Genomic DNA, 12,576 nt, shown 5'->3' on the forward strand with positions numbered 1-12,576 from the left:
TGCTGAACACGAGGGAGAGCCCTGGAACCCCTGACATTTTCTGGACTGATAAACTATGTCAGTCAACGCCTGTCATGTCTCTCTTCTTACGCATCTGACTGCAGAGGCTCCACACGGACTGCAGGATCGGGATGAACTAGCTGGGACTCAACGATTATGCACACATGTGGAAAGGACTTGTCAAAATCAATGAGAAGCTGATATTCATCATTGATTGATTACCAATGCATTTACTCCAACGGTTGTAGTAAACTTTACATTCTGAACTTTCCTCTAAATGTTGTTTTGCTTCAAAGTGATAGTCCAGACTTATTAGCTTAAATCTTACTGCATCAACGAATAAATAAACTATTAAACCTTTGATGGTGCCATCCTCAGTTTAACTTTAAATTATTCAAAGCAAAGTGTATTTGCTCTGATGTCCTTACGTTCATGACCTAAACCCTTGAATGCCCCAGTTTATGACGAGACTTGGGTCTATTTCAAAGTTATTTTGACGTCCGAGGAATAAATTGTTTTCTTATTTAACGTTTGATGTGGGATTTTCTATAGGTGCTAGGGAAAAATGTAACGTTATAATAACACACGGACTAGCCCAGACTAATATATGCCCTCCCAATGATTACTTATTCTAACTAAGTGTTATTTCTTATTCAATCAGATCAATAAAAAAAACGGATTCTGAATAAAAAAGGAGCATAATAAAGTAAACATTGATCAACATCGAATTTAATCATTCATATGATCATTTGATTTGATCGTTGACGTAGCTTTTATAAAGTCCTGTCCATAGCCCACTCAGAAATAGCTTAAAATGCTTCCACAACTGATCCGTCAACCTCCCACCTTGAGTGTGTTCTCCCATTTCAAAGAACCAGATGCTCTCCATTCTAACAGACGAACAGACATCGAATTGAGACTGTTGATATATTTACTTCAAAAAAACTGATAGGAGAAGATGAGGTAAAACGTGCATGGTTTATTTTAGTTTCTGTCGCTTACACAGACACATTTAAGCACACCTTCACAAATGAAATATACGTTGTATTTTAAATAAGTTAAGTTAAAATAAATAAATAGGTAAATAATAATAAACCAAACTAAAACGGTAAAAAATATAAATAAGTCAACAATTCCTCATGTTTAGAATATCTACAAAGTGCACTGAACTCTGGGAATACAACATAACCAATATTTCCATTAATTTGCCAATATTATTATTATTATTAATAATAATAATTTTAAAAAGAACAAAAATATTTTCGTTTTCATGTGAGGACATAAAATGGACGTTTTACAAAGTAATTATTCAAAATAATTTGATTGTCAAAGCATCATTGCAGTGAAATTAGTACAGACATACACCATGTTTTCTTTCTGTGAGTCATCTAATTCAACCATAACTTCGTGGATAAAACAAAAAAACGAAGAAACGATTAGTTTTTTGTGTTTTATACTCCTACAGTCCAAAATGACCATGAATGTGCCAACACTAGCGTAATGAGGTAGACAGATAGTAGACTATACTGTGTATGTCCGCGTGTACGTGCGATTGCCCGTGTGTATGCTCTCTTATTGCAATGCATTCAGATGGGCTTTTAGAACTATTAACTCACAGCTAACGCCCTACAAGTAAACCATGCAATGAATGATTACAACTATACCCCCGTGTTACGGAGAGCCAACCATCTCTGAGACACATACAATGATGACAACATTACGCCCTAAGCATCAGTTATCTTCTGCAAACAACAATTCGGTTTTTGAAAAAAGAACGAATTCGATGCGCTCTTCACACACAGGTGAAATGTAGCCTATTCACAAATATGTACAATGATAAATATAAAATAGTTATTCTGACTCAAGAGAATAATAACAATTATTATTCGATTTCCATTTTTGTACAATAATTGCCATGAGTTAAGAGGTGGGTTTTCTCTTTTCCGCCTCCATGGAGTATAATGATGTCGATCTCCTATTTCACCCTATTGTATTCATCGATGTTCAGTTTTCAATTTCAAAAGGTATACGTTTTGCCCCGGTGGATGTTGGTTGTCAAGTTTTTATCCCAATTTAAAGGAACGAAACCCATCTTGTCTGCTAGCCTCGATGGACCGTAGCCGTTTGCCTATTTGCTTCGGATTTGTCTATTCGAGGAAAGTTTTGCTCTGTATTTTCCTAGTGAGTCGCAGAAAACTTCATCCTTTTCTGCTTTTGCCTCTGATTGCAAAACCACACCCTGACCACGTTCTTTTTCAGGTCCAGTTTCTCGGCTATTGCTGCAATCTTCTCAGACGAGGGCCTCGGCTGCACGGCGAAATATGCCTCCAATGAGCGCTTCTCGGGAGCAGCGATGGAGGTGCGTTTTCTCTTCTTGTCTCCTCCGTTGAAAATCTCTGGCTTGGTCATTTTCTCCCGCTGCGCCCTCTCCGCCTCCTCCAGCCACGCTTCCAGGATGGGTTTCAGGGCCACCATGTTGTTATGAGACAAGGTGAGGGATTCGAACCGGCAAATCGTGCTCTGACTGAGGCAACCGACCCCGGGGATTTTAAGGTTCGCCAGGGCCGAGCCCACGTCCGCCTGCGTCACCCCCAGCTTGATCCGCCTCTGCTTGAACCGCTCTGCAAACGACTCCAGCTCCCGGGGGTCTGGCTCTGAGTCCACGCCGCCGCCCAGCGAGGTGTGCGAGCCCATGCTGTGGGGGTGCATGTTCATTGCCTGTTGGTGGTGGTGGTGCTGCTGCATGTGATTTATGGCGGACATGTGAGCGTGTGGATGGGAGGCAGTGGAGCAGACGTCGGAGCCGGGCATCCCTCCCAGGGAGACAGACATGCCGGGGGTCAGGTGGTCCAGCAGGTCGCCATCCAGACCCTGAGAGCCCTGGTGATGGGGGTGATGGTGGTGGTGGTGCGAGGTGAGCACAGACGGGTGGTGGAGGTGGGCCGAGGATGAGGTGGGGGTGCAGGCCATGCTGGTCATCGTGGTCATGGTGTGGTAGGTCGCGTCTGGTTTATAAGGGTGGCTCTTTGCGATATCCACCGCTGCCAGCGCTTCCGCCCTCTGCAGTAAAGTCTCATCGAAGCCGGCGAAGATGTTGCTTTGCAGCTGTGAGATGGAGGGGAACAGGGGAAGCAGAGAGGGGAACGGTTAATAAGGCACATTTCTTTAAATAAATTGTCCAAATATCCAAACGGATGAGTTCATTTCATATCACTCAAAGACTATATCAGCCTAGTATCATCCAAATATTCAACCGTCACATTTGATTATTCGTTAAGGATGAATCTTTCAAGATAAATAATTTCTCTGCACCTTGGAATGAGAAGAGTTTGACATATGAGCAATACGAAATATCTTATCAGGCAAATCACATTATTTGGCATATAATGTATAAGCGTTTAGCGTTCGGGTTCACCCAATTCTCCATATCCCATGCATGCTCGCCTTCATTTAAGGCTACTTTTCATTATTGCTAATTGGATCATTTGACTCACCGAGTGAGTGGGCATGCATGCCCTCCGGATGGCCTCTGAGGTCGATTGCAGAGGCGTGTATTTGGGCTCGTGCAGTATGGGGTGCATACTGAAAGGTTGTTTGCTGTTCATTGACATCATGATTGCAGAAGTTAGTGAGGGTCGTTGTCCGTCTACCTCGTTTTGCTCCGTGTTGGTCCGTTGTCACTAGAATCGTCTCAGGATTAAACAAATTGATAGAATGGTCGGTTGGTTGGTTGAGGTGATGGTAGTGATGGTAATGATGACAGGTTTAAACCTCCTGTCTTCTCCCCTGTAGATCTCTCTCTGTCCAGTCAGACTCCTCTGCTTTTGGCTGTAAATGGCTGTATGTAGTATGGATACCTAGCAGCCACCTATTAAATAACGTCTTACTGGCCCCGCCCCAAAGATGGGTAATCGCCCCCTCCTTTCCCTATTGTCTCCAAATGTTACTGGGAAATGTGTGTGTAGCCACACCTCTTGAGGGCAAAACCACCACCCACTCCAATGCAATGCGTTTGGAGTCTGGATTTTGACAGGTGCAATGGTATTGGCTGGTTGTCATACGGACAACACGCCCACCACGCGTTGCGCAGGTTGCTGTGTTTTCTGATGGATTGGATGGATTTTATTCTATTTCCCAATTTCTGTAATAACCTCATCATAAGCTTTTATAATTTCAAATGAGCATTCAAAGCTCGAATGGAAAAAGTAATTTTAGTCCCTGCATTTTAGTTAAAATGGCATGAGGTGAAGAAAAGTAATTTGTAATATCCAAAGTGAAATTAAACACCAATATCATACCAGTGAAATAACTCCAGTGAACAGTGGATTCAGAGAGGCTCCTGTTTTAAATCAATAATAGATGGACGACCACACACAATAATCCTCCCTGACACCTTTCCCTTGCTTTCCTAGAAATTAATACATCAATTAATCATTGCTCATTTACTTTGTGGCTCGAACCACAGTATGGATCCCCAATTAAAGAATAAACAGGGCAGAATGGATATGAAGCACAGAGAGGATGATGACATTTTTACTGTTGAACCTCAGGTCAAAGGAGCAAGACCTGTCAATCACAGCGTATATCCAGAAGGCTGAGGTGATGGAGATAGACCCCCACTCTAGCCATGGTTCCCCCACCCTGCACTTCTCTTTCCCTTCCCCTGGGGTAGGGCTCTCCTAGGGACCCCATTTACAGAACTAGGGCTTTCCTCCGGACATTTGCTCCTATACACATCATGTCAGTAATGAGACAACCTCAGGAAAACCAAATAGTGAACTTTTATAGAGAGATTCTATATACATTTCTTGTTATGCTTACAAGTGCTGTTTACCTGGTGTTTGTCATAGAAATGGCATGCTGAAACAATAGTTATGTACAGTAGCAATGACCTGGTCATTTATTTGGTGTCCATTGAAACAAGCACCAGGCACCAGAAAGAAAAAGTGCAACAAGAAGTCACTGTATTATTAAAAAATCTACTTGTCTGTGCTTCGTCCATCGCTCTAATTGGGGATCTGAAACCCCAGACCTGCATGTGCGTGTCAGGGAGACACAGAGAGAACTGTGAAACCCCAGCCTTGTCAGAGCGTAGGCCTCATAATAGGACAGAGAGTCTATGTGACTGTGAGTCAGAAACAGAAACCTGAGTGTGGTGATGGTGTCAGTCGGGGTGCAGCAGGCTGAGGCTGCAGCCATTGTCCCCCAGCAAATGTCTCTCCTCTCCGGCAGGACTGCGGCACCCGCTCATCAAATATACATCACCTCCACTGGGAGAGGCTTTCCTCTGGGACAGACAGACATGCTAGGCTGTTGCCTGTGGACCGCCCAGCTGTAGAGGAGCAGACAGACGGACAGGAAGAGAGGGATGGACTGATGGACAAACAAAGAGAATGACTTAAAAGGCAGAGAAACACACACAGACATAAATAGACACTTGGATTGGCCGAATGGAGCAGAGAGGCATGCAGGCAGAAGTAAAAAAATGCACAAGCACATTTACGTCATGATCCTGATCTCTTGCTCTCAGCTGTAAATTATGACTGTGTAAATAATCATGCTAACACCCATTGCCTGCCAGCCCCACTTTCAACATCACATATGTGTGTTGGTGAGAGAGAGAGAGAGAGAGAGAGAGAGAGAGAGAGAGAGAGAGAGAGAGAGAGAGAGAGAGAGAGAGAGAGAGAGAGAGAGAGAGAGAACCTGCGCTGGTCCCGAATCACACTGCTCTGGTCCCGAGTGACCCTGCTCTGGTCCTGAATCATACTGCTCTGGCATCTGCTTGAAATACCAACGTGTTTCTTAATGGGCTCTTACTCTTGTGCCAGCTCACTGTCTCTCTGTCCATTCTGTCCCGCCCCTTCTTTCTTTCTTTCTTTCTTTCTTTCTTTCTTTCTTTCTTTCTTTCTTTCTTTCTTTCTTTCTTTCTTTCTTTCTTTCTTTCTTTCTTTCTTTCTTTCTTTCTTTCTTTCCTTCTTTCTTTCTTTCTTTCTTTCTTTCTTTCTTTCCTTCTTTCTTTCTTTCTTTCTTTCCTCCCTCCCTCCCTCCCTCCCTCCCTCCCTCCCTCCCTCCCTCCCTCCCTCATGGCTTGCTCATAGCATAAACACTACAATAACAGTTTATGTTCTTCCATTTTCATTCTGTTTGTTTATTTTAAAGCATTTAACATTCTGAAATATGACAACTACAGTATTTTTGCACTCACCATTCCATGAATGTGTGTTTGTGTGTGTGTGTGGTTACGTTACAATATACAATAAAGGGGGAGGGGAGGGGGGGGGGGGCAGAGAGGGGCTATACAGTCCACCTCTCAACAATAGAGTAAAGACATTGCCACAAGACCACATTTCTGCTACGGTAAGCAAATGGACAAATTCAAAGAGCACACACACACACACACACCTCACTTCCCCTTAATCCCTCTCTGTCTCTTTCCTCCCATTTTCCCCTCTTTTTTAAGCAGGTTGAATTATTGATGGTGTATAAAAACTAAGGTTGTAGATTGTAACCATTCACCAAATCGGCAGGTTCACGTGGAGGGGGCTGCTGAGGGGAAGGGGGTGTCTAACCACACTCTTTAATGTAATTGCCTTTAGGGTTCCTGGTAAATATTTCATTGACTGACAGCACAAATTATAGATACAAAGCTGGAAGGGGGCTATTCCTCTCTCCCAGAGCAGAGGGAGATGGAGGGATCCTGTGTACTTGACCTGGCTCCGCAGGTGCCAAAGTGGGGCAGTGGGCAGCATCCCCCCCCCCAGGTCCCAAGGGACAGGCATGTCAGAGATGGGGTGGGGTGGGCATATCAGGGGGGGGGGGGGGGGGGGACTGACAGAAAGAGACAGAGAGAGAGGATGTGGTGGTCTTAAGCACCTCTGCCCTAACATGGGACAAGGATGTACACTGGAACAGAATGGTTCACAGGGAAACGTCATTACAGGACAGGTTTGGGGGCGAAGAGCACTAAAATATGCATGAGGTCAGATCTGTAAGGCGACCTGGACAGGATGTACATGCAGTTACAGTATTGGCAGTGTTTTAGTGAAGCAGGACGTTTTAAAGCGCTGGGGAACACAGGAGGGATTCAGGGACAGGTCTACTGTCCTCTCCATTAACCCACCTATTTAACACAAGAGGAAAGGGGTGTCAGTTGATGCCCTATTGTTACAGTACAGTGAATCAGTTAGTCATTTGTTATGGTGTGTGAGGCTTTCACTCCATTGGGACCCAATCACAGCACTGTTGTATTAGCTGATGTCGTCTACCGTAGCCTAAAGTCTCCATACATCACAATAAAACATACATCCTCTAGAAAGTTCATTCACACCACTTTAAAAGTTGGTCCTCCGCTCCATCAATACGTTTGCAATTCCAGCTCTATCTCTTTCTTTTGAAATGTTTTCTCTCTTTACCCTCTCTCTCTCATCTTCCTCTCCTCCACATTGTTCCTCTCTGTCCCAGGTCTATCTGCCATGGCCCAGCTAGCTAATTGAGAGAGAGACCAAGAGAGCAAGAGAGGATTGTGGTATGGATCACTAGATTAACTGAGTGCTCATTAATGATGCATGTCAGCCCTACAGCACTTGGACATGAAGAGAATGTGCTGGAGGATTGACATGTAAAAGCTATAAAGAACAGGCCTGTTTACTTGTTCCCGAGTGCGGAGGCAAGGGGCCACTGCTGTGCCGTGCTGAGAACAGACCAATGTCCCCAGACCTGGATCGCCTGGGAGGGGAGGGGTGGAGGAGAGTTTCAAGTTGTATTAGTCTATGTACGGGATACACGTTATACACCATCCGACAAAATGCTTACTTGCAAGAGGGTGATGGAATGAAAAAGATAGGACGGAGAGAAATGTCCCACCTGTTGTGTACATCTTATGAACGAAGACGAGGAGTAGTTTTATGATGAGGACGATGATGATGAGGACATGGATGATGAGGACGTGGATGATGATGAGTAGGATGGTGATGATGAGGATGTGGATGATGAGGACGATGATGATGAGGACGTGGGTGATGAGGACGATGATGAGGCCATGGATGATGAGGACGTGGATGATGATGAGTAGGATGGTGATATTGAGGATGTGGATGATGAGGACAATGAGGATGATGATGAGGAGGACGATAATGAGGATGTTTATGATGAAGATGACAGTGACTTGATTGTGACCTGTGTAAATGATCATCTATTTTTCTCCATGTCGCTGCATTCCAACTTCCCCACTTTGTGACTACAAACTTCTCAACACTGTGTGGAATTCTGAGGAAGCAGGCATCAAACAATACAATCTTTGATCGCAGGAGAATACAAAAATGCATACAAACAAAATCTACATTATTTGTTCTACAACAATAGAGAGCAGTGAAACAAAGGAAAAACAAAAAAAATGATGTGAATATGCCAGTGAAGAAAGGAAGGGGAGAGTAATGAAATGTACATTTCAATTAATCCTGTTCTTGTCTCTGATGTGTCAGACAGGGGAGAGAGACAGAGCCTCTATCTACTCTGATGGCTTCTTTCAAAACTGTGGAGAACAGAACAGCGAGACAGAGCCTCTATCTACTCTGGTGGCTTCTTTCAAAACTGTGGAGAACAGAACAGAGAGACAGAGCCTCTATCTACTCTGGTGTCTTCTCTCAAAGATGTGGAGAACAGAACAGAGAGACAGAGCCTTTATCTACTCTGGTGTCTTCTCTCAAAACTGTGGAGAACAGAACAGAGAGACAGAGCCTCTATCTACTCTGGTGTCTTCTCTCAAAGACGTGGAGAACAGAACAGAGAGACAGAGCCTCTATCTACTCTGATGGCTTCTTTCAAAACTGTGGAGAACAGAACAGAGAGACAGAGCCTCTATCTACTCTGGTGTCTTCTCTCAAAGATGTGGAGAACAGAACAGAGTGGCTTTATTTTAGCTCTGCTTCCTACAGTGAGGAAACAAGACAACAATGAGACACCATGGTGAAACAGATGTGTCGGATGACATCTACATAATTGAAAACCCAACTCCATAACACACACGCCAGAGGAAAAAAGAGTGAAAAGCGATGAAACAAATCCAAATGTGTTTGTCTTGCTTGATTCTTCTTCTTTATTTAGTGAAATACTATTGGTCTTGATCTCAAATCTGTTGTTGGGCTGAGGGGGGGGGGGGGGGGGGGGGGGGTGAACAGAACAATTCTCCTCATTGTGAGATGATCACTGTCATTATTGGGTAGGGGGAGAGGGCTTGCTGACTACTGTCTCTCAGTCTCAGTAATACTGCAACTCAGACACCCCACTGCTCACATAGGCACGCACACACACAATGACACAAACACTCACGCACACACACACATCGCTCCACTTGCTTCTTTTGTTATGTTCTTGTTGTCTGTACCAGCAGCCTTATTCATCAAATACCTGCTGTGTTGATTATTGGTGAATGTGTTTGTATGTGTGTGTGTGTGTGTGTGTGTGTGTGTGTGTGTGTGTGTGTATTAGGACTGTTTGAACACTAATGATGTGGTTAATAAGTGAGAGAATGAAGGAGTCAACATATAGTGTTTTGGTAATACAGCACAATCTCTCTCTCTCTCTCTCTCTCTCTCTCTCCCTCTCCCTCTCTCTCTCTTTCTCTCTCTCTCCCTCCCCCCCACTCTCTCTCTCTCTCTCTCTCTCTCTCTCTCTCTCTCTGTGTCTGACTCTCTTTCTGAAGGGTTCCAGGGAGTTGGGGCTGACTATATCTGTCGTCCTCTGGACTTAACCCTGTTCCAGTCACTAGGTTTCAGGAGCCCAGAGGGGAGGCTGGAGCGGTGTGTGTGTTTGCATCTATCTGTGTGTATGGGGGTACACACAGAGGACCCCAGCTGGTGTGGGATGGGCTGTCTTTGTGTGTCGCCGCACCCCTCCACAGTCCTAACAGGATTAAAGAACGGCGCTCGGCTTGCTCCACAGCGCTTGGGCGGCAGTGTGCACCCAGTCCCGTCTGACAGGGGCTTATGGGACCCCCTCTGTCACCCTCCTTTGATAGAGCCCAAAGGTACAGCACCCCCCCTGGGATCTGAGTGAGAATACACATCCTGTCACCACCCGATCGACATCCCCCACCCCAAAAGGGAAAGAGACGGGTGAGAAGAGTCAATTCATCACACAGTCATGAGAGTGTTGTGACATATTTAAGTTGTCTGAAGCTGCTGTACTTGGGGGTCTTGTGACCTTCCGTGCACCTCAGAGTTTCTCACCAATGCGGCTCTGAGTCAGACCAGCACTGTCTGACTCATCAGCTGTGATACACTAGGAGACTCTGTCATCTCCGTCCTGGACCAGTACTCTGTGTTATTAGATATATGTCCCTGTCAAAGTGCTCTATGAGGGGTTTGTCTGTCTATGAAGGCCGTATGTGCCTGTAGGGCGGCCTGGTGCAGCTCTCTACTCTACCCCCTACCTGGCAGGCAGAGTGGCCCGGGGTGCCGAGGGAGTGATGGTGCTCTGCTCTCATTACAGCAACAATGAAATAATGATGACTGGCGCGGCGAGACTTCATCAGAGGAATATCTGTTGTATTATTTATTCAGCCAGCCAGTCCCCTGGTTCAGGGAAGGAGAACCTATAAACTTCCAGCCTCCCTCCTCTCTTCCTCACACACTCTCCTGCTTGCCTTTCAAAGCAGAGGTGCCCACTCGCTCTGCGGCTAGACTAGGCATGGCTAGGCTTGGTGTAGCTAAGCTGGGCCTAGGGTCCTTTTACTGCATTGGCTATGGATGCAGCTAGAATTCTTGTTGTTAGTACTAGAGCTGGCAGACCTGCTTATGGATATTACTTCCAAGAAGGCCCGTCTGTCTCTATACCGTGCTTGTCCTGGAGGCCGTCGGGCCTTTTCAACGCTATGGGGGATCCAGAGATGGTGAAAGTACAGAGAGACAGAGGGACAGGGAGTCGGGTGGACTGACTGACTGACTGACTGAGGGAACAGCTGCGTCACACAGACTTAGAGGGCGGAGACGCCAGGGGCACAACAGGTGAGTGATGCCGGCTGGTTAACACCTGTCCTCCAGGTAGCTGGGGAAACAGGAAAACATGCAATGTTGTACAGGAAAATACCTTTACCTGTGATTCAGGGCCAGATCATTAAATCACATAATGGTTATTAAAGTTAGGATTGGAGGTTAGGGTAATCTGCTTTTAGATCTTCTACCTCGAGTGAAAACACATATCGGATAAGATAATTCATTATGTGATGAGTGAAGACCATAGATAGAATGTTTCTAATGAAGGGTCATGGTCCGTGGACCAGACCTGGCACAGGTTGGGTGGTTCGTCTCCATGGGAGAACAGAGCACACTCCATTAATAATGCACAACGCCTCCTTGGCAACTGTGTGGTCGATGCCTGGCAACCTGGGTTGCAGCGCTCGGATCCACGATAAGGGGAGGTAGGGGAGAGAGGGAGGGAGAAGTGTGGGGCGGGGTTCCACAGGTGCTCATGGTTTCTTTTGGCTGTTCATTCAATCTGTGTAGAAGGGAGGTGTGTGTGTGTGTTTGTGTGTGTGTTTGTGTTTGTGGTGTGTATGTCTCATAGGCCAGCTGCATATCCACCAACTATTTAACTGCAACAGTATACTTTTGTCTCACCACCTAACCCTAACAACCACACACATACAGTATACACCTCAACCCTGACAATCACACACATATACACCTCAACCCTAACAACCACACACATATACACCTCAACCCTAACAACCACACACATACAGTATACACCTCAACCCTGACAATCACACACATATACACCTCAACCCTAACAACCACACACATATTCACCTCAACCCTAACAACCACACACATACAGTATACACCTCAACCCTAACAACCACACACATACAGTATACACCTCAACCCTAACAACCACACACATACAGTATACACCTCAACCCTAACAACCACACACATACAGTATACACCTCAACCCTAACAACCACACACATACAGTATACACCTCAACCCTGACAATCACACACATATACACCTCAACCCTAACAACCACACACATATACACCTCAACCCTAACAACCACACACATACAGTATACACCTCAACCCTGACAATCACACACATATACACCTCAACCCTAACAACCACACACATATACACCTCAACCCTAACAACCACACACATATACAGCTCAACCCTAACAACCACACACATATACAGCTCAACCCTAACAACCACACACATATACACCTCAACCCTAACAACCACACACATACAGTATACACCTCAACCCTGACAATCACACACATATACACCTCAACCCTAACAACCACACACATATACACCTCAACCCTAACAACCACACACATACAGTATACACCTCAACCCTGACAATCACACACATATACACCTCAACCCTAACAACCACACACATATACACCTCAACCCTAACAACCACACACATATACAGCTCAACCCTAACAACCACACACATACAGTATACACCTCAACCCTGACAATCACACACATATACACCTCAACCCTAACAACCACACACATATACACCTCAACCCTAACAACCACACACATATACAGCTCA

At 45.2% G+C, this 12,576-nt stretch overlaps 1 protein-coding gene across 1 annotated transcript; it reads right to left on the reverse strand.

Moving 5' to 3' along the window:
• Positions 1-959: 959 nt before the first annotated feature.
• On the reverse strand, positions 960-3,858 carry LOC110533718 (brain-specific homeobox/POU domain protein 3-like). Its single transcript, XM_021618186.2, has 2 exons — positions 3,495-3,858; positions 960-3,105 (listed from the first exon to the last, which is right to left on the reverse strand). Exons 1-2 carry the CDS (start codon positions 3,612-3,614, stop codon positions 2,179-2,181), a joined length of 1,047 nt encoding a protein of 348 aa, XP_021473861.1. The 5' UTR covers positions 3,615-3,858; the 3' UTR covers positions 960-2,178.
• Positions 3,859-12,576: the final 8,718 nt, after the last annotated feature.

Source organism: Oncorhynchus mykiss, chromosome 10 (assembly GCF_013265735.2).
Source record: "Oncorhynchus mykiss isolate Arlee chromosome 10, USDA_OmykA_1.1, whole genome shotgun sequence".
Taxonomy (NCBI): domain Eukaryota; kingdom Metazoa; phylum Chordata; class Actinopteri; order Salmoniformes; family Salmonidae; genus Oncorhynchus; species Oncorhynchus mykiss.

Coding starts and splice junctions, on each gene's coding strand:
- LOC110533718 (XM_021618186.2), bottom strand. CDS start 3,614: ATGATGTCAATGAACAGCAAACAACCTTTCAGTATGCACCCCATACTG. Junction 3,106..3,494: donor CATGCATGCCCACTCACTCG/GTGAGTCAAATG, acceptor TCCATCTCACAG/CTGCAAAGCAACATCTTCGC.